The 22,349-nt window shown below is 48.0% G+C and overlaps 1 protein-coding gene across 2 annotated transcripts; it reads left to right on the top strand.

The window, feature by feature from the left end:
- The first annotated feature begins 2,876 nt into the window (after positions 1-2,876).
- On the top strand, positions 2,877-18,306 carry PDYN (prodynorphin). Of its 2 annotated transcripts, none has more exons than XM_017872538.1 (4): positions 2,877-3,148; positions 4,449-4,508; positions 13,940-14,084; positions 16,091-18,306. In XM_017872538.1, the coding sequence occupies exons 3-4, from the start codon at positions 13,956-13,958 to the stop codon at positions 16,724-16,726; spliced, it is 765 nt and encodes a 254-aa protein (XP_017728027.1). In that variant the 5' UTR covers positions 2,877-3,148; positions 4,449-4,508; positions 13,940-13,955; the 3' UTR covers positions 16,727-18,306. The 2 variants fall into 2 exon arrangements, with proteins under 2 accessions (XP_017728027.1, XP_017728025.1); XM_017872536.1 differs by having other exon boundaries at positions 13,937-14,084.
- The last annotated feature ends 4,043 nt before the right edge of the window (positions 18,307-22,349 follow it).

The raw sequence follows: 22,349 nt of genomic DNA, 5'->3' as shown, positions 1-22,349 counted from the left end.
TGAGGACTGGTTGTTTTAAGTATGTCCTTTTCTTTATTCTTTGCCTTTTGCCCACCTCGAGATCTGTAGTAGAGACTGGTTGTGCACGGAGGATGTGCAGGGAAGGGAGCATGCTAGAGTTTTGGAATGAGCCCTGACGTCTGTATAAAAGCTAGCAGCATCCTCCTGTCTTCAGAAGATGACTCAGGCACTCAGAGAGGTGAAGTATCCATCAGTTGTCACACAGTGAGGAAGCAGTGGCGTCGGGATCTAAGCCCAAGTGAGCCTGGCTGAGCCATGGTACCCATCCCCCAGGCTGCTGCCCACAGGGCTGGCACCATGACTGGTGCATCACTGAGCCCAGGAGAGGGTGAGCTTTATGGCAAGGTTCTCCAGGACTAAGGAGGAAGGCTGCTCTTGGCCTTCTCCTATGTGTGTGTGTGTGTGTAAAGGAGGTTGTGGAAGGAAAGGAAAAGCAAATGCAGGAACTATTTGCTCTTGAGGCGACAGTAGACTCAGGGGGTGAAGGATATTAAACATCAATGGCTTAATGAGGATTATCCATGAGTGTCTCTACTCTCACTGCCCCGACTTCCCTCTGGTGAATAACAGTCAGGAGAGACCCCTGCTCCTCTGCTCTTCCAGTGCCTGCTGACTGCCAGCCACGGGAGCCATTGTACTCCCTCTCTGAGTCTCCGTGTATTCGAAGGTTATTGCCAAGAGTTTATAGAGACAGAGATTAGGAGAAGGAGGAAATGAAAAATGAGGATAGAGAGCAGCTGGAGTGAGGCTTTGGCCTTGGGGATGAAGAAGACGCTCACTCTCGGGCTCCCAGATTCCCGGGGTGGCAACAAATAGACTCCACCCATGTCCTCTGGCCACCATGCAAGAAGCCAGCCTGAGATGTGGTCAAGTGCTTGTGGACCCTGTGCACTGGCTATCACACACTGGGCAGGGGCTTCCCCTTAGGGCACTAGGAGTCGCTTGCACCTGCCAGTCAGACCCCTTGTGCTGCCTCGGGAAGAGGAGACAGGGAGGAGAAGGAAAGTGAGGCTGTGGGTCCAGAGGGGAGTGTGGTGGGGCTGCAGCTTTGTGACCTGAGGGATGGGTCTCTGTTCCTCCTCCCTCCCTGGGTGGCTGGGGCTCTCTGAACTTCTGCTGCCTTCTCCATCTGAGGACGCATTGTGAAATCTACACCACAGGTTTTCTTGTTGTGAGGATGTGATGGAACGTGGAAATGTCTGAGGCATAGCAGGTGCTCAGCAAACAGCCCCTTCTACTTTCCTCCTTATGTGAGAGTTTAATGAGCCAGGTGCAGGGAGAGGAGGATGCCCCGGAGAACCTGCTGCATCAGAGCTGGAGTGATGTGGTTTATCAGGAATGATGGGAGCAGAACACTCGCTCCATACCGGCTGCTTTAAGTGCTATTGACACATCCTCCTTTCACCCTCACAAGAGCTCAAGAGCCCAAGAGCCCCATGATACTGTTGTCCCCATTGTACAGATGAGCAATTAGAGGTTGAAGTTGTCAGCTTGTCTAAGGTCTCCCTGATGGTGAGTGGCAGACCTGAGTCAAATTCACATCTTAAATGTCATTAAGCACAGCCTGTATATGGAGAGGCTGAGTCCCAGAGAAGGAAACTGGCCCCACCCCTCAGTGTGGGCAGATTCAAACCTGGGGAGAGGCAAGGGAGGGGGCAGAAACTTGGAGGACATGTCAACCTGACTGGATTCTAGCTAGATGACTTGCTGTGTGTCTTTAGGCAAGTTTCTCAGCTCTCAAACCTCTGTTTTCTCATCTGCAAGATGGGGATAATATTAACCAACTGACTAGGTCATGAGGATTAAATCTGACGACTCTAGCTAACTGCCTGGTACAGCCAGGTGCCCACAAAATGGGTGGCCCTGCCAGACTTCTGAAATAGTTGTGCCTCCCACCACAAACTGTCTGCTATTGACTGAGAAGAGAAGCATCTTCTCTTCCAAACCCAGAGACCCCTATGTTCTGGAAGATCTTTGTAGCAGTGAGGAGTGCTACCTTCAAGCTGCTGCTGGTCCAGGCCAAGGGTATATTTAGGTGGGTCCGTCTCTCACCCAGAGTGTGTGCAAGGCACATTGCAGCCCATATTTTGAGGGGTTTTTCCTGCTATTCATTTTGTGTTGCCGCCAGAGAAAACTAAACTACAGCTCCTGGCTGTCGGGGAAGAGCTGTGCATCTGCCAGGGCTAGCGTGCCTGGCACCAGCTCAGGCATGTACCAGAGCTGAATGCTGTTTGCAGGCAAACGTACACACAAAAAGATTCCAGCACACGCGTGCACCAGCCAACACAGAGTTGCCACGGCACACAACACTGGGCCACGCACGTGCCTGCTGACTCGGCTGTCATCTCCCCACTGTCTTCCATGATCAGAAGACTCTCTCAGCCTCTGTCTGTCTCTGTGTCTGTCTGTCTGTGGATCAGCATGTTTTGAGTCTGACTGTCTTCCCGGTTGGTTTCCTTTTCTCTTGCTCTGTCCTTCTCTCCTTGTGTTTCTACCCATCTCCCTATCTCTGCCACTCTCTGTCTCTGTTTTTCTTTCTCTTTCTCCCCTCCTTTGTAACACTCCCTAGGTCCGACATTGCCTCTTTCTCCATTTCTGATTCTCTGTTTTTCTGACTCTCTCTCTCTCTTTCTTTCTTTCTCTAACTCTTCTGTCTGTCCTTCCCTGTCTCCTTTTTCCTATGACACTCTCCTAGAAACGCATCAAATACTGAAGTGGCCGGATTTCAAGTGACAATCAGCACTACACCCAGAATCCGCCCCCCTCCCCAACACGGCTGCCTTCCTCCTCCACATCCCTGTCACGAAGAGAAGCCTATTGTGTCGGGCCCAGGGAGTTCGAGTTGAAGGGCCTGGGGGTCTGCGCTCTGACTGCTCTCAGCCACTTCCCCATTGGCTCCCAGCAGCCTGTGCTCAGCAAGGGCTGAGCGACAGGGGAGGCTCTCGTCCATAAAAGAGGGGAAGAGGCACCAGAACTGCCATTCGAAGGGGCTTTGGTGGTGTTCACAGCTGCCTATTTAGCACCTCCTCCCAAGCCGGAGTCAGGGAGGCCCCTGAGCCTTGGAACGGCCACCTGCCACCTCCGACCTGCTCAGCCAGAAGCTGCCCAGGGACACAGCAGAGCACAGGTAATATCCAGAGGGGGCACTGGAATTCTATCTCTTGGTTTTATTTGCTTATTCCTGGTCCTCTGGACCTAGAGATGGTGGGAGCTCGGGCTGGGGATTTTAGGTTTGGGTCTGATTATCTAGCAAAGGAGCAAAGGTAGTTACGTTTAGGAGGCTAGTTCACAAAAGCCAGACCAGTGAGAGACTGCTCTTTGGAATCTCCCTTTCTGCACAGTCCTAGCTTAAACAGGTGGTAAGCTGTCTCCCAAGAGGACCACACTATGGCTTTAGCTCCAGGGTCTCCTTCCCCTTGCAGTCTCCCACACGGCAGTTCCCATGCCATTCCCAGGATCTGAGGGGAATGGGACACCCTGGGTGGGAGAAGTGAGAGGTTTCACTAATCAGGGTGATTTTAAAGGTCAATGAGTCTCACTGGACTTAGAGAACAAGGGCTTGGGGACATTAATGAGATCCAAGGCTCTGGCATTTATCACATAACATGTACATCAAGGTGCGGCCAGTTTCGGCCTTTTCATTCTTTTCGGATTGTGTTTAATTGCTGACAGTGTGCTGTTTTGAGTGGCTTCTTTCGATGGAATTTGAGACAGGATGAAGTTTGGGGGTGTTTCGTTGGAAGGGAATGGGAAAAGGGAGTGACAACAAGCCAGGAGGCCCAGGCTTAGCAGGCGTTTTCTTGTCAATTTTACTTGGAAAGGACTTGTTGCTCCCCTATTAATTACAGCCAGAGGAGTCTAAGGCCAGGAGGAAGCTCAAAGGGAAAGCCATTTGCTCACTGGTCCAGAGACCCATATTCAGAAAAGTACCGAGTCTCAAAGTTTGATTCTAGTAAAAAGCTGATGAGCTTCGGGAAAAAAAGAAAAAAAAAAAGAAAGAAAGAAAAGAAAAAAAAAGCCTGCTGACTACTCCAAGGTTGAAGAGTAAATTCTGCAACTGCTTACTTTTTTCTGGGGATCCAAGAATCCCTCCAAGCTCTACAAACATTACTTAATTAAGTATCCAGGCTTCCCAGGGGAAACAAGCTCTTTCGATTACTGGATCTGATTTCAGTTCCCCTCCCACAGACTGAAAGTCTTCATTATCATCTTTCTTCCAAGGGTTGCTGAAATATACAAGGCTTGCCTTTCTAATTTGACAGGCATCCCAGTCGAGATCCATTGCAAAGCACTGCAGAGTGTCGATACTCTTCTGTTCTTTCTCACCCCAGGCCTCACTGCCACCCTGCTGTGGCACCTTCCTTCTCTTTTCCCCTCCTCTCCTCCCCCCAGTCCCACCACACCTTGCCTTTGTTCTGTTTTTGCAGGTCATTTGTCTCCAGGCTTTGAGATCTGCGTGGGGGGAGCTGTTGCAGCAGCCCAAGCCGGTGAGTTAGCTGCCTGGGGGTGGTTTGCGTTCACTGACGGGATCTCAAGCCCACTGCTTTGCCCCAGCTGTGATAGGCGGCAGGCAAATCCTATGTCTCTGTCGGCAGCTGGGAGGGGGATGTCACACTGGTTCCCGAGGCTCTGTGGCAGAAGGCAGCACATTTTAAGGGAGCAGGCAAAGGGATCAGCTCTGGGGCTATTTGAGAAATTTGCGATCTTAAAACACGTGGAAGGAGTTAAGGTTTCTTGAAGTAACTCCTGGGAGCCAGGAATTTTCCATCTGTCATCTACACGTGTGTCTCACAACACCTGAAACAGTGCTGGGCTGAAATCCCAGATCCTACCACTCACTTACTGTGTGACTTTGGAACAGTACCAGTCCCTCCCTGAGTCTCACTTTCCTTACCTGTATGATGAGAATAATAATAATATTCACCTCCTAAGTTTATTGCAAGCCTCAACGGGATACAGCAATATGCCTGGCATTCAGTAGGTGCTCAATAAATACTGGTGTGACTGCTCAGATTTTCACTGTTGCAAAGTGGTGAGGTTGGACCTTTCTCTCTATCGATTATCATATCGCTGATCATCCCACTCCATCATGCTGTGTGCTACGTCCAGGAAATATGATCTAACGTCTAAAATTTTCATCTGCGGGGCTGGTGCTCCTTTCCCCTCCCCATCCCAACAGAAGACTTTTTATTCCATCTGCTGCATCAGGATCATGAAGTCTCTTTTTGATCGACACTCCCTCACTCCCCCTCCCACTACCCACCTCCTTGGGTCATTCCTGCACAATTGTTGTATTTATTAGGTCTCTTCCATCATGGTAAGAGAGATCAATAGTTACTGGTTCGATTTCAATGCATGCCTGAGAAAGTGTGGTTACACAGCTGATTTCTCTCACCGCATTCACGCATCTCAGCCCGTGATTGTTGGCTAATCTTGCTGGGTCTGACAAAGTGATAAACCTGTTTCACTGAGACAGAGCTGGCCACTGTGGTAGGCAGTAAACATCGGCTGGAGACACTCAGGTAAGCCCAGGATCAGACGCTCGATATGGAGTGAGGTCTGTTAGTGCTTTGAAGCACAGCCTCATCAGTCCCTCCCAGGCTGGATCCAAACTGATGCTTCTGGCAGGAGGACAATGGCCCAGGTCCATGAGGCACATGGCTTAGCTCAGGGGGCTCCTCCCGGAGTCCATCCAGGTCATCCCACTGGCCAGAGCGGTTGGCCACAAGCTGCAGACATATGCACCGAGGCAATCTGTTGATGCATTGGCTTGAACTGCCATTTGGTCCCTGTCCTATTCCTGGACAATTTGATTTAATTTGACAACGGTTTACTGAGCAATTATTATGTGGCAGGGTCTCTTGCCCACTGGTCCCTAGGAACAAAGGGCAGACTCAGAGAGCAGCAGGAGGGAGAGAATTGGTGTTTGTGATTCACACAATAGGTCAGCATCCTGAATCAAAATCTTCTTTCCCTCCCCACTTCTCTCTCTTATTTTGTTCACTTCCCTTCTCTCTTTTCCCTCTTCTTCCCCTCCTCCTCATCCCCTCCCCTTCTATTCCTGTTTGTCCTCTCCCCATCTATATGTCTCATCTTGTTTTTTTTTCCCACATGGTCCTCCACCTCTCTCTGCTTTTTCCTGGTGTCTTGGTCTCTTTTTCTGTGTGTGCAGGTCTCACCTCTGCCATTCTTTTAGGCCCATGTCTTTTTCTCTGTGTCTCTAACTCTTCTTATGTCTCTCTCTCTCTGTGTCTCTTCATCTCCATATCTCTCTGGCTCATTCTCTTTTTGCCTTTCTCCCCATCCCTTAATTGCACCAGAAAACAAAAAGCGTGGTGGTTCCATGCAAGACTTGCTCTTGAAAAACATTCTTTTAAATATGCAGTGAGTGATCCCACCAGGACCATCGCCTGCAAGGCCGTCTTTCCCTCTGGTCTCTGCACAGCAAATGCAGCTGACCACCAAATGGGACCCTCGTCCAATTCTGTGCTTGGATCTTTGCCAGGCTAAAGGGTGGGTTTACTTTCTGTTCAGAACCCAGGTCTCCTTCTCATTGATCATTCGTCTTTTGTTATGACGCTAACACCTAACAAGCGGCACCACTGTTTCAAGTTCAGGGGCTCCCTTTGCCAACCTCCTGGAGACCCACAAGGGTGAACTTTAGACTTTTGAGTGTGGGTAAAAGTTCCTGAAATGGTTTCAACATCAGGAGTGTGAGAGTTTGGGAGGTTATCCGAAAGACACTTGATACATATTTAGGCCTCAGGATGGTTTGTGGCATGGAGTAGCGGACTGACTTTGAAATCTTATTCTGCTGTTTCCTTGCTTCTTGGTCTTGGCCCAGTCTTTAGACTCTCTGAGCCTCTGTTTTCCCCATCTGGAAATGGAACTCATAGTTCCCAACCCACTGGATTCTCTTCAAGAGAAGAGAGAAATAATTGAGATAAAGTGGATAGCAAAGAGCTTGTCCCTTCTCAGAGTTACAGCCTAAATGGGGAATGCGATGGACTCAGAGTCCCAGCTCTGCCATGATCTGTGGCCGCGGAGAGGTACTTTATCACTTGGTCCTCACCTTCCCATCTGGATCCCAAGCCTGTAATGTGAGCCCCTGCCCCGTAGCGTCCACAGAAGGCAGCTGGAGTGCACAGTGCTTGGTGCAGAGCAGCGTCTCAGTCTTTGCTGGCTGTTAGGATGGTTGTCATTGCAGGGTCATTGAAACAATGCCATCTCTTTAGTGGGAGTCATGGTTCGGGTGTGGGAGGCTGGAGTTCTGTTTCCATTTCCCTCCTGACTCATGATGTGACCTTAAACAAGTGACTTCATTTCTACCTTTTCCCATTTCCTCTTTCATCAAATAGGGATAATCATATGCGCTAAAGTGCTCACAGAGATAATTGCGATGTTAAATCAAGCCATTATTATTCCGTGCTGGCTTTTTAAATAAAAATGCTTGCGGCTCCTCTGAGCCCTCAGCTGACTACAATATAGAAATATCATCGAGGAGCCAAGAGGTCAAAAAGATCGTTCCCTTTCAAGGAACTCTGGGCCCTGGGTGAAGAGAGGGTCTACTTTGTGCTGGCCCTTTAAGCGGTGCTGTCTCAGTGCAGGAGGATGATACACCCCATTCACAGATGAGAAGACTGAGGCTTGTGAGGCTTGTGGAGGAGGTGGTACCAAATGACCGCAGAGCCCATGCCTTTCCCTCTCAAGGGAAAGGAAAATCCCAAGGCAAGCATCCCCAGGTCCTCTCAGTATTTGCCAGGAGAGCAGCCCAGGCAACTAGAAAGGGCTCAGGGCTGAAGAACGCGGCCAGTTGCTTCCTGCCTTTTCCATCGGGAAACCCACGTGACCTCCTGGTAAGAGATCCATCCACTAGCAAGACATAAAAAATGTTTTATTATTTGAGAATATGTTCACATGCCTGAGGACTTAAGAAAGTTAGCTTAAAATTATTAGAATCATAAAATGTTTATAAAACCAGTGAAAGTACAGTCAGCAAACCTTGTCTGTAAAGGACCAAAGAGTAAATATTTTGGGCTTTCTGGGCCCTACAGTCCCTGTTTCAACAATTAACAAGGCTTTTGCAGCATGAAAACAACCACAGACATAGATGCAAACAAAGGGGCATGGGTGTTGCATTAGCCAAGGTTCTCCAGGGAGGCAGAACCAACAAGGTGTGCCTATCCACAGAAAGAGATTTACAGAAGGAATTGGCTGATGCAATTAGGGAGGCTGGTGAGTCTGAAAAAACCCCTCCTGTTAGGGGAGAATCACCCCACTGCCCCAACAGCCCCTCTTTCCCCTACTGGGCTATTACAAAGCACCTGAGGTAGCGGCTGAGATAAAGCTTTACAAACTGCCAAGTGCAAAGGACTGCTTTGTGCGGCCTCCGGGTCCTTGGCCAGGTCTATGAAAGAAGACCATGCAGGCCCTCCATCAGGGTCAGACGCTGACATCATGCCTCCTGCTTACTGAGGGGGCTTGCTTTCCACTTCTCATCCCGATGATTGACAAATTTCCTTTCCTCCTTGGCCTATCCCTAAGCAGACATGATAGGCAGGCAGGGCTCTCTCTTATGACTTCCCAGCTCCATTCCTTGGCAAATCCCCATCAGAAAGGTCGAAATGCTTCCCCCGGGGCCCATATGATGTTGTTTAGCAAAGTATTTATCCTATAAAAGGAAGGAAATAGGATCACCTATGAAATTGTGAGGGCAAATGTGTCTCTACTAGAGTCGCCTTTTAACCCAGAGGGATCTGGACAGGAGCCCAACTCCCCCATTCATGAATCCAGGTGAACTTGGATGAGCAAGTTCCCCTTTCTCAGCCTCAGTCTGCCCCTCTGTAAAATGGGTATTAAAAAAACATGCACCTCTGGGGTTGCTGTGAGGATTGGAGCTAATATGTACAAAGCAGTAATGCACAACCTGGCTCCCAGTAGGCTCCTGAGAATTGGTGACTGTTGCTGGGTTGACAGGATCATGGATGAAGGGCACTCAGCCCAGACTAACACCGAGCAGGCCCTCTGTCCACGGCAGTGAGTCATGCAGCAGCATTTTTCATTTCTGCAGTGTGCCAAGCTCTTTATGATCTCTCCTTTTTGCCCTCTTCTTTTCCTATCTCCTACAGCTCCAGTAAGACTAGACTGGAGCCTTCATACTCCACTCTCCAAAGCACCTACTATGTGCCAGGTACTTCAAGCACATGCCGGGTGCTTCACATGTGATCATTTATTTAATTCCTATGCCCATGCTCTGAAGCATTATTATTAGCCCCATTTTGTGGCTGAGAAAACTGAGGCACAGTAAAGCTAAGTCATTTTCCTAAAGTGGTGTAAGTGGTGGGCTGAGACCTGAGCCCACGTTACTGACCATTTGCTGATCCTGCTTCGGGGTCAGGAAAGCATTTGTGGTCCCACCTCTCCTTTCTCACCAGCTGTGTCCTCACCACCCCATGCTGCTTCTCCAAGTTAGAGTGGGTAATTCAGGGGCTGCAGACTCACACGTCTGTCAGGTATTCGGCAGTGAGGGAAGCCCCGGGTGGTTCTGTGGGTGGTGATGGGCAGTATGGCTCTTCCTCTGTGACTGTTGCCATATTGAAATACAGGCTCAATGTTCCCAGGCCTTTTGTTTTTTCAAGACAAATTGAAAATTGCGATTTTTTTTAAAATGTAAAATTTCCTAATTTTAAAATATTGCCTGTTTATTTTCATAACCAATTGGTGTGCAGCTCCTGCTCATTCTAGCCCTATATGAAGTACTGGGACATCATTCATTCATTCATTGATTCGTTCATCAATCACTCAAACTTCCTTAGTCTTCCAGTCACATTTAGATCAAATGCAAACTCTCCCTTGGCCTATGAGAGCTGGCATTATCCGTCCTCTGCCCACCTCTTTGCTTTTCAACCCCAGTCTCTCCCCTTACGTCCCTTCATCCATCCTGGACTCTTTGTCATCCTCAAGCACAATACACTCGCACCTCAACGACCCGCCAACCCACCCATAAGGGACTCAGACAGGTAAGTGGTCATTTTGTGATGGAGCCAGCATAGGAGGCTGTGGGATCTCAAAGGAGGGAACTAATCTAGACACACTTCCTGGAAGAGGCAACTGAGGCTGAGTTTTGAATAATGAATAAGAATTAGCAAGGTCAAAGCGTGATGGGAGTGGATGAGTGGGGTGACAGAGATGTTCCTGGCAGAGGAAACCCTGTGTGCAAAGGCTTGGGGGGCGGGGTGCATGGAGCATTTGTTTTGAAATTGCAGGTGGTTTGGTCAAGCCCAGGACAGGCAGAACTCACATCCAATCTGTCTGGATGCTGTATACTTGCTGGGATACCTTGGACAGACTATGTGATCTTTCTGTGTCTCAATTTTCTCATCCATGAATGGGGAGAATATTAGTCCCAGCCTTATGGAGTTGTCATAAGGACCCCCTTCCAATAAGACACACACAGTTCTGAGCACAGGGGCAGGCACGCAGGGAGCACTAGCAAATGTCAGCTGTCAGTATTAGGAGAGCCTGGGGGTGCTAGTGACGGGGACAAGCTTCCTCTGGAAGCCAGAGGACACAGGGCAGAGGTGCAGTCAGATCTGCATTTCAGAAGGGTCCTCCAGCTGCTGCGTGGAAAGTGTCTATGAGGGAAAGATTGGAGGCTACTCCAGAACCAGGTGGAGGTTGAAATGGACCCTGGAGGGAGAAGCTGGAGGCTGGAGATGAGGGGACTGAAGGGGCCTGGGCAGAATACAGCGGTTACGAAGGTACCTCTGGAGCCAGACAGCCTGGTACGAATCCCAACTTTGCCACTTACTCACTGTAGAATCTTGGCAGGCTCTAGAATCTTAACTCAGTTTCCTCATCTGTAAAGTGGGCATGACAATAGCACCGATGCTGTAGAGTTTCTGTGAATATGTGTGAGTTAATCCATGAGAATTGCTCAGAACATCGTGAGTACTTAATTACCATCAGATCAACCAGAATTATCAATAAATATAAAGTTAATGGATGAAAGACAAGGATGCCAACACTATTTTTGCCTGAGACAAAGAGATCTTAAAGTGAGTCCCCTACCTTAGCAGCTAAGCTGTGTGGGAAGCCTTCAGCCAGGAGTTAGATGGTGTGGTAAGCACCCCCTCCCCAGTAGGTTAATTCACTGCTGATCTTCTAACAGGCCAGCCCGCCATCGCTGATATCAGAGAAAACATGAGCTGCCTGCTCTGTCTGGCTCACTGGTGGGGAAACGTAATCCGCTCCACAGCTGATAGAGCATGAGAGAAACTCAAGGGGAAGAGAAAGACACAGGATGGACACAAGTCCGTTTCCCTGACTTTTCCACTGAGCCTCCCTGGTTCAGGGGAGCAGATCTTGCCAGCCTCAAGCAAGGCACATGGACCTGAGCTTGTGCCTTGAATTGCTGTGTGACCTCAGGAGATTTACTAAGCCTCTCTGAGCACCAGTTTTCTTGTCTATAAAGTGGGGGCTTTGTATATAAAGTCCCTTGGATCTCACAGAGGGCGCAGCTGTTAATGAATTGAAATTGCTCTAGAAATTGTAGTCATTAAGTGTAGGGGGTCAAACAGAACAGGCCTTGCACCCCAGCCTCACTATCGAGGTAGGACATGGGCAATTCACCAGACCAGAAGTGGCCACTTCCCTGAAGGAATAAATGAGGTGATGAATTGAAAAACTTAGTGCAGTAGGGGTTTGATAAATGGCGACTGGGACCACTATTAAGCATGCTCCGGTGGGAGAGCCCACTACATGCTTTAACGTGGAGACCCTGCTTTGGCCACAGCATGGGGTTCTGGGGCCCAGGGGGTGAAAGCTTTGAAACATCCTGAACACCTGAGCAAACGAGGTAGTTTGCAGGGATGGGGAAGTTGGAGGAAAAGAGGACAACCATTTCTGAGAGTAGATTGTTGGTGTCAGGTTACAAACCATGCTGGGCCAAGTGTGAAGCCCCTGACCAGGGTGGGGTGGGTGTCTTAGGGGAACTAGGCACTTCCAGTAGAAAGAACTGTACTGTGCCCTCATAAATCAAATATAAAGGCCCTGAGTCTTGATATCTGATTTATAAAGGGCTGGACTATGAAACAGACAACCTTTTGGTTTTTTTTTTTTTTGAGACGGAGTCTCACTGTGTTGCCCAGTCTGGGGTGCAGTGGCATGATCTCTGCTCACTGCAACCTCTACCTCCTGGGTTCAAGTGATTCTCCTGCCTCAGTCTCCTGAGTAGATGGGGCTATAGGTGCATGTCACTCTTCCCAGCTAATTTTTGTATTTTTAAAAGAGATGGGGTTTCACTATGTTGGCCAGGCTGGTCTGGAACTCCTGACCTCAAGTGATCCGCCTGTCTCAGCCTCCCAAAGTGCTTGGTTTACAGGTGTGAGCCACCATGCCTAGCAAAACAGACAACTTTTAACAGAGTATTTATGAAGCATTAATTCATCTGCCAGGAATTTATTGAGGACCTGTGATGTGCTGACCAGGGTTTTAGGAGCTAGTATACAGCAGAGAATAAGACAGGGTCTGTGCCCTCAAGGAGCTAACATTCTATTGGGGAGGTGATAACCACAATGTACACACCACCAACAACAACCAAACATCAAATACGTAGGAGACTGTGAGGTGGGAGTGTTCTGATGCAAACAAAGGGTGATGTAAGAGAGAGACCAAAGAAGCCTCATTAGACACATAGTGATCAGTAAATGCGTCTCTGCCAGTATGACAACTAATTTAATGACAAAGAAGGAGCTAGTGATGTAGAAGTCTGAGGTCAAAATACTGCAGCAGAAGAACAGCAAGTGCAAAGGCCCTGAGGCCTTTGGAAGGAGCAAGCTTGGCATATTTGAGGAACAGAGTGACCACGTCGGAGAAAAAGACAAGACATGGAACCAAAGCCTGAAGACTCACATAGACTATTTTCATGGAAGAGGCACACGCGGCTGGGGGAATAGAAAGGAGGAGCATCTCATCTAGCCTAGGCAATCAGGGAGAGCTGCCTGGAGGAAGTAATATCTAATCCAGGACCTAAATGACAGGTAACAGAAGAGGAGATGAAGGGTTCTCCAGGCAGAGGGAACAGCGTGTGCAAAGGCCTGGGGGTGGGTCAGAGCCTGATGCATTCATTAAAGGGATTGCAAGAAGCTGATGTGGTTGAAGCCCAGAGCTGAAGTGTGGGACTGCAGGAATGGGACTGAGGGTACCCTGACATTTAGGCAGAAGGGCCAGGCCTGACCCCACCCAATGGGTGTGTTCACAGAATTGATATTGCCAGGAAGAGCATTTCAGAATGGGAAGGAGGAATCAAAGAAGGAACTGGAGGCAGGCGGGGAGGCCAGCAGGGAGAGGGAATAAAGGTGGAGCTGTGGCTGAGATCAGTGACAGTACCAGAGTGGGAGAGAAAAATTCTGGAGCCCTCACAAAGCTGAAAGGACTGATGTGGGACAGCCTGGGACACAGGGACAAAGACCTCGGAGAACTCAGAAAAGCATTTAACTAAGTATCTTCTGGCTTGGCAGGTGGCCAAAGTGGGTTTTGAAGTCTGGAAGACCCAGAGCAAGTCGTGGCTTGTCCACTTCCTAGCTGCGTGCAACCACTTCCCTGCTCTGAGCCTCAGCTTCCCCATCTGTTGAATGAAACTGGCACACAGCCCACATTGAAGAAGTATTGTGCAGATTGGAAGTTAATGTACAGGAAAGCTCTGGGTACACAGTAGGCGCTCACTCCCTTCCTTGACCCTTGGCTTTGGGCCTCCACTTTACTTCCCTGGGCCTGTTTTCTTGACTGTAGAATGGGAATCAGAATGCTTTGCAGTGCTGTGGGCAGGAGTTAAAGAGATGAATTTGTGGGCTCAGAACACAACCTGCAGAGGGGTGATCACGGATTTCATTATCTTCTCTTTCTTCCTCCCCAGCAGGAATTGCTGAGACAGGATGACCTGGCAGGGGCTGGTGCTGGCTGCCTGCCTCCTCGTGTTCCCCTCTGCCACAGCAGACTGCCTGTCGCAGTGCTCCTTGTGTGCGGTAAAGACCCAGGATGGGCCCAAACCCATCAACCCCCTGGTAGGTTTCAGGCAAGGTTCTTCAATGCCCAGGTCCTAGGGCCTGGGTGAGGGAGCCCAGAGAGGGGATGTTGCAGGCCTTGGCAGCTGTGTGCTGTCCTGTAGATCCATCCCACCTGTGCAGGGTGGCGGGCGTCCTGCCCTGTAGATGGCCTGGACACCAGAGGCTGCTGTTTTCCATCTCCTATCCCCACTCCAGACCTCACCACCATGGGTTCACTCAGGCCAGGACAAGAGACTCAGGTGTCCAGGGAGAGTGATGCCTGGCAACAGGGAGTGTCATTGCTGAGGTGGTGCTGACTTTGGCAGTCAGCAGCTCTAGATTGACTTTTTAGGGCTTCTTATTCCAGGGCTGATGAGCACCTCCAAATCTAGACAGTTCCATGAGAGGAGCTGTCTCCACCACCCCTAAATGCAAAGATCTGGCTGACAGAATCAAAGCTTTGACCCCTCTCCTGGGCCTTAGCCCCTCTTGGCCCCACCTTGTTGGCTTTGCTTTGAGTTAAGCTCCCTGACGTGTCTCTCCCATGACAGCAGAAAGGCTGGAATAGAGGTACCAAGGGCATGGGGACAGAACACAGACTTTGATTCTGCCCCTTTCTAGCTCCATGACCTTGGAACCCCCTCTCTAAGCCTAGGTTTCTTCATCTGCAAAATGGAGGTGATTCCATGAGATAGTGAAAGAAGTTATTTATTTATTTACTTTTTCCGAGACAGGGTCTCACTCAGTAGCTCAAACTTGAGTGCAATGGCGCGATGTCGGCTCACTGAAATCTCTGCCTCCTGAATTCAAATGATTCTCCTGCCTCAGCCTCCTGAGTAGCTGGGACTATGGGCACCCACTACCACACCTGGCTAATTTTTGTATTTTTAGTAGAGACAGGGGTTCACCATGTTGGTCAGGCTGGTCTTAGACTCTTGACCTCAAGTGATTTGCCCACCTCGGCCTCCCAAAGTGCTGGGATTACAGGCGTGCGCTATCATACATGGCCAGAAGTTATTTATTTATTTATTTATTTATTTATTTTTGTTTGTTTGTTTGTTTGAGACAGAGTCTTGCTCTGTTGCCAAGGCTGGAGTGCAGTGGCACTATCACAGCTCACTGCAACCTCCGCCTCCTGGGTTCAAGTGATCAGCTTCCCGTACATCAGCTTCCCGAGTAGCTGAGACTACAGGTGCACACCACCACACCCAGCTAATTTTTGTATTTTTAGTAGAGATGTGGTTTTGCCATGTCCACCAGGCTCGTCTCAAACTCCTGGTCTCAAGTGATCCGCCCGCCTTGGTCTCCCAAAGTGCTGGGATTACAGGTGTGAGCCACTGCACCTGGCAAAATAAGTTATTTAATACATAATTCTAGCCACTGAGAGATGCACAAAATGGGCCATGCCCAATCTCAAAGAGCACTGTGTTTAAGCATGAAGACTCATGGCATTGGACGGCCTGGGTTCAAGTTTCAGTATTCTTTGCTGTTGTCATCGTCATTATGATTGAATGCTCCCAATGGCCCTATGACATGATGCCATTGCCCCCCACCCCAAGCCTGATGAACCCTCTTGTGTCCTCTCCTGTGTGTTCTCTGCCATTCTGCACTTCTCTGTCCTACTTTACCAAGAGTTAGCAGCGTGCTTCACACCTGCAGAAGCCTGGGAGAGAATTTGTATTTTTAATGGAGGTGGGGTTTCCTGTATGGGAGTCAGATGTGGAAGGGGAAGGGTGAGCACCCAGAACACTCCGGGAAGATCTTACTTCCAATTCTGGCAATTGCCACCTGCAGCCATGTGTCCTGGGTCTAAAGCCATTTCACCTCTCCAAGTCTGTCTTCTCTTTCTCACAGGCACAAAGTCCCCTACCTTTATGCACCACCAGGAGTATGAACATGGGTAGCCCAGGGCTTAGCAGTGGTGCTCATTTTTATTTTGTCAGACACTGGACAGGGGAGCCTGGGGCAGAGCAGTGCGTGTGTTTTGATCATTTGCCACTGTGGTCTTTTTGGGTCTTTTGCAGATTTGCTCCCTGCAATGCCAGGCTGCCCTGCTGCCCTCTGATGAATGGGAGAGATGCCAGAGCGTTCTGTCTTTTTTCACCCCCTCCACCCTTGGGCTCAATGACAAGGGGGACTTGGGGAGCAAGTCGGTTGGGGAAGGTCCCTACAGTGAGCTGGCCAAGCTCTCTGGGTCCTTCCTGAAGGAGCTGGAGAAAAGCAAGTTTCTCCCAAGTATCTCAACAAAGGAGAACACTCTGAGCAAGACCCTGGAGGAGAAGCTCAGGGGTCTCTCTGGCGGGTTTGGGGAGGGAGCAGAGTCTGAGCTGATGAGGGATGCCCAGCTGAACAATGGCGCCATGGAGACTGGCACACTCAATTTCGCTGAGGAGGACCCCAAGGAGCAGGTCAAACGCTATGGGGGCTTTTTGCGCAAATACCCCAAGAGGAGCTCAGAGGTGGCTGGGGAGGGGGATGGTGATAGCATGGGCCACGAGGACCTGTACAAACGCTATGGGGGCTTCTTGCGGCGCATTCGTCCCAAGCTCAAGTGGGACAACCAGAAGCGCTATGGCGGTTTTCTCCGGCGCCAGTTCAAGGTGGTGACTCGGTCTCAGGAAGATCCGAATGCTTACTCTGGAGAGCTTTTTGATGCATAAGCACCTCTCATCATGGAGTAGAGTCAGGAGCATCCCCTGACACCTTTTCAGGTTGGAGTGCACTCATTCATCCTCCTGTATGTGCCCCTTCCCCATGCTCAGCTCAGCACTGTGTACAAAATATCCAAGCCCAGCCTATCTCTCTTCTGCCTGGGAGTACGGGATTTCTCTGGGGTCTGTGATGGGGAAGGGTGGATGTCCCTTCCCCACAACAGGCTTAGTGCTTGGCTCAGATGCCTAAACTCTAAAACTACCAGCAGCAGCAGCAGCAGCAGCAGCAGCAGCAGCAGCAGCAGCAGCAGCAGCAGCTTGTGATCTCAGTCCTTCCAACCTGTTCACGTGACTCCTCAATTCCAGGGAACCAGAGCGACGTGTTCTTTGTACCTGTAGGTCTAGGATCTCCAAACTTAACCAATCACATGCCCCTCTCAGAAGAAATATGAGCATGCTCCCTCATGCAGATAGTATATGCATCATAGACAAAGAGTAGAGCTTTAACATAAGATAAATAATCATACACAGAAATCCTGACATTATATTCCCAAATCTCAAAGGATCTCCTGTGCACCCCACTTTGGAGACGATGCTTTAGGTACAAAGCTTAAACATTGCCTTATATTGGATCAGGAACCCTTACAGCAGAGGGTCCAGTCTTCTAGTGGGTTTAATGTTTAGCCAGTGTACTCTGAGTCTTCATTGTTCAGAAAAGCACCTCTTGAAGAACTGACTTCCTGAACTCCCAGTCATGTTGGTACTCCTTACAGAAGGGAGTGAAAACCCCTTTAGGAAATGATTGAGAGCAGCCTCTTGAATGCTTAAATGATCAAGGAGGGAGCAAGGCAAACCAATTTGTTCTGTGCAACAAACTCAAAATGTGGACCAGTTCCCTCAGCCCTCATTAAACTAATTAAACTGATCGGTATCATGCTTCTACTCCATGGTGAACTGAAGCAGAGTCAAGTTGATGAAGTTAAGCACGACCATGTTCTTGAGCAGCTGAATTGGCTGCCAAGAGTCCAAGCCATCTGGCCCAACATATGCACTGGGCATTGGGTAAGGGACTCCAGAAGCAGCAGCTAGAAAGAGAAAAAGGCTCTCTTCAGTCCCCATGATGCTTCTTTCCTCTTAATGTCTCAAAATAAAACCAGAAAGAGGAATAAAATGATTAAGTGCTTGAGGCCAAATGAGTTCCCTTGATTCAAATAACCCTGATTCATAGACAGAGACCTCCCGATGTCTTGGTTTCAATCAAAGCCCTCTCTCTCTGTCTCTCTCTCTCCTTTGCTCTCTCATTCCCAGGCACTCTTTTTTGGTTTGTGGGTCCAGGAGATGGGGCTGGATAGGAGAGGAAACAGGCTTGAGTTTGGATAATTTGTATAAGATGCTGCTGAACACATCTCTTCATGTGCAGTCCCCAGGTATCTGATGATGTTCTGAAATGGATAGATTGTTTTAGAGTTATTTTGTGTGCTTTAAAAAAATCCCATTTATGCAATTTACTTGGAATTTGCTTAGCCTTTAATAGGCCTGTGTAATTTCCTGCTCCTCCAGTACAATAAATAAAAGAAAGATGTTGATGACTTGGTGGGTGTGTGTGTACGTGCACGTGCGCATGTGTGTGAGCCTCAGTCCTCAGAGAGAAAAAAAATTGCAGAAAAGAGTGCTGGAAATAAAGAAGAGTTACACACACACACACACACCCAGGTTGGAAAACCAAGTGTGAGATAACAGAAAGAGCAAAAACTGTGGAGTGTCACAGCTTTAAATTGGAACATTGGATCTGTGCGACCTTGAGTAAGCCATTTGGTTTCTCTCAGCGTTAGTTCCTGCCTCCATAAAATAAAGACTAATAGTGCCAATTTTGTAGAGTCGCTGTGAGGATTAGATGAGCTTATATATGCAAAGATCCTGGTACACAGTAGGTGCTCAGTAAGTGAGTTTTCTTTCCTACATTGTCTTAAGGGACGGTGACAAAGCTTGAGCCTTGAGCACCACAATGGGGAAAGGTGCTGCAGAGGGAGTCTGCATCCCACATAATTCCCATGGGCTGTTTTCTATGCTGGATGACCAGGACAGGAGATAGACACATGTTCCTAGACAAGGATGAGTGAATTAAGGATGGAGGATGCTCTAGCTCTTGGGTGGCATAATGTCCTTTACTAAAATGACATTTTGCATTAAATGTTGTCAATGAGATGTCTTTAAATAGGATGAATGTGGGATTTAATGGCTACAGACCTCATGGGTTCCATTTGGACATTGGCTTTCTGAGTGACTTCACAGAAAATGCAGAGTGAGGAAGCTCTCATTCATTCTCTCATTCATTCAACAAACTCTTAATTAAAGGTCTACTGTGTTTGGCAGGCCTTTTGCTAGGTGGTGGAAGTACAGAAAAATGAAATGGACAAGATCTCTTCCGTTATGGAACTAACAGTCTAGTAGGGGAGACAAACACAGAGACAAAAATATAAGTCAAACATTTAAAATAATGGTAATTGTTGGGAAATAGTTGGGGTGTGGAGATAAAGGATAACAAGGGTAGAGGAGAAACCTCCCTAGGGTATTTAGGAAATCCTTCTCTGAGGACTGTGTCATTCTTCATATTCATAAGCTCATCAAGATGGAAGGAACCTAAGGCTTGGGTTCATCTTATCCATCCACCTACCCTGTGCCAAAATTGACACATTGATAGGAAACTTTAATCTGCTTGAATACTTTTGTTGACTTGGATTCCACAACATATTCCTATTCCTCAATGATTCAGTGTTGGAAAGTTCCATCTTCATGTTAGGTTGAAGTTCAGGTTTCTGTTATTTTTACCCACTGAGTCCCGATCCTGTTGCCACTAGCCTGGGAGAGTCTCCAGGGAAGAACTGTCTGCCACTTGAAAACAAATGACTCCTAACTCTCTCAAATGGGTTAAACAAAGAAACTACAACAACAAAACCCAAGTAATTTGTTGGATCACATAAATTTAAAAATCCAGGGATATTTAGCTTCAGACAGAGTTTGATCAAGGGACTCAATAAGGACATCCTGATCTCTGCATCCCGAGGCTCTCTTCTCCTCTGTGTTGGGTTCATTCTAAGGTTCTGTGTGCTTTTAAGATGACTGGCAGAAGCTCTGGGTTATACCTGCATGCTATTTTCACTGCAATCTCAATCAAAGTTTCATGACATCTCATTGGCTTTAATTGGGTCATGTGTCCCATCCTGAGCTCATGCCAATCACTGTGGACAGATGGATATGATGCTCTGTTTGGTCAGAACTGAATCACATGGACACCACTGGAGCCAGGGATGGATTCGACCCCACTCGAAATAGTGGGGAAGGAAGTGGGTTGTTCTCAAGAGGAAAATGGAGCATGGATCCCAATAGGAGAGCAAACGAATGCTAGACCTCCTAGGGTATGGAGTCGGAATATATTGTGGAATCCAAGTCAACAAAAGTGTTCAAGCAGATTAAAGTTTATTATCAATACATCAATTTTGACACAGCATAGGTGGATGCCAATGAGTAAGGCAAACTGGTGGGGGTTGGGGCCCACTGGAGAGTATATGCTGTGGCAAATGTGGCCCTAGAGTGGCAAAACCTTCTCTGATTTCCAAGAGATTGCAGAGATCTCAGTATGCATATGACATCTCTGTTTTTCAATCTCTAGGCAGGTAATTTTTTTAAAGTACTGAGTAAGACAAACAACATGTTTAGGATAAGACACATCACCCTCTCACATTATTTTGTGAGTTCTTTCTAAATATTTTTTTATGAGAAATACTCTTTTTTCATTTTTAGTACTTTTCCCCTTATGCTATGGACTGCAGAACACTGTTGTTCTGGACTTTCTTTTCTGGACTGATTTCATTTGGTCAAGGAAGCACATCTGCATAGGATGGAAAAAGCATGGTAGGAGTCACAGAGAACTGGGTTCAGATTCTGCTTCCCTGGGTGACTCTGAACAAGCCCCTGAATGCCACTGTGCCTCAGTTTGCAGTCTGTCAAATGGAGAGAAAAATAGTGATTTCACTGGATTCAGTAATATATTCAGTAATATGAAGTGCACTTGATACATAAGAGTTTATGACTCCTAACTATCTCAAATGGGTTAAACAAATAAACAACAACAATAAAATCCCAAGTAATTTGTTGGTTCACATAAATGAAAAACCGAGGCATATTTAGCTTCAGGTAGAGTTTGATCAAGGGACTCAATAAGGACATCACAATCTCTGCATCCCTAGGCTCTCTTCTCCTCTGTGTTGGGTTCATTCTAAGGCTCCATGTGCTTTTAAGATGGCTAGCAGAAGCTTTGGTTTATACTCGCATGCTGTTTTTGCATTGTTGCTCCCTCTTAAAGGTGTGTGCCTCTGATTGTGGTATTTCTGATGTCACCTGAGTGAGGCACACACCTGTTGAAGGGACCAAATTATGCTGGTGGTAAGAAAAGCGTGAAATTAAATTTTTTTAATAGAGCTGTAACATACGTGCTATAAAAGTGTACTTATCTTAAGTGTGGCACTCAAAGGAGTCTTGCGTTTGCATACACCTGTGTAGTCACCACTCAGATCACACTATAGAACATTTCCAGCACCCAGAGGGCTCAAGGAGATCATTTTAATAGGCTGTTTGTGGGGGATGTGGAGCAAGCCAGAGTTAGAATTGGAATAAAAACATTGAGGGCCTTGTGGATTACTGGTTCTTTGTCCATGCTACAAAGGCCACTGTGCAGTGATCACAGAGCAGGCGTTGGTTAAGGGATGCCAACATCCCGGTAACCTTAAAAGAGCACGTTACTAATAAGCACACGGTTTCCACGACAACGCCGTACACCATCACTAGCGAGGAAAGTCTTGTCATAATGATCATGACAATCATTATGATCCCTCGGATTTAGATCCTCCCGCCCCCAGCCCCAGCTCCAAGCCCTTCACACAAATGAGCCCGGCCATGGGGCTTGTCTGTTAATTAAAGGCCACAAAGTGAAAACAACAAAAATCCCCACGACAGTGTCAGGAACAATGGTTCCCTAATAGATGTCATCTCGGCATTCTTGATTCATGTGCTGGCTCCATGTCGCCTCCCATTAGCTATGCAGATTTATAACAAAGATTTATAATCACCCCTCTAATATGTAAATCTGCATCTATGTTGCATTCCCCCACAATTTGGCTCATCTCTGTCTAACTTACACCAAGCCCCATTATTCTTTATTCCCAGGGCTCCCCTCATCCTTCATCACCTTTGACAGGAAGTGTGCCTTCTGAAAACGCGCATCTGTCTCACTCTTAAACCCCAGTTACACCTGGTGAGCCCCTACAGGCCTGTCCTCGGGTTTGGGAAATCAGAAAGGGTTTTCTGGTTATTGTAAGATCCATGCTCTGTCTGGACTTGAAGAAGGAGCACTGGAGTTAGAGTCTCACCTGGGAGTGTGAGGATGGTCCCAGCTCTGCTAACCAGTCACTGGAGGTGGGCTGTGGCCTCCCCCAAAGAGTTTTCTCTTTGGTAGAGAAAATGATGGTGAAATATGGTAAGGTCTTTTGTCCTTTCAGGAGCTGACACATGACACCTGCTCTGTACCTGTCAGTCAGTCAACTAAGCAACAAGGCCTGCGTTGTCTCATCCCAAA

Source organism: Rhinopithecus bieti, unplaced genomic scaffold (genome assembly GCF_001698545.2).
Source record: "Rhinopithecus bieti isolate Rb0 unplaced genomic scaffold, ASM169854v2 scaffold_7580, whole genome shotgun sequence".
Classification (NCBI taxonomy): Eukaryota; Metazoa; Chordata; class Mammalia; order Primates; family Cercopithecidae; genus Rhinopithecus; species Rhinopithecus bieti.
The sequence above is the reverse complement of the archived record's forward strand: the minus strand, read 5'-3'. Positions and strand labels throughout refer to the sequence as shown.

Coding starts and splice junctions, on each gene's coding strand:
- PDYN (XM_017872538.1), top strand. CDS start 13,956: ATGACCTGGCAGGGGCTGGTGCTGGCTGCCTGCCTCCTCGTGTTCCCC. Junction 14,085..16,090: donor CCAAACCCATCAACCCCCTG/GTAGGTTTCAGG, acceptor GGTCTTTTGCAG/ATTTGCTCCCTGCAATGCCA.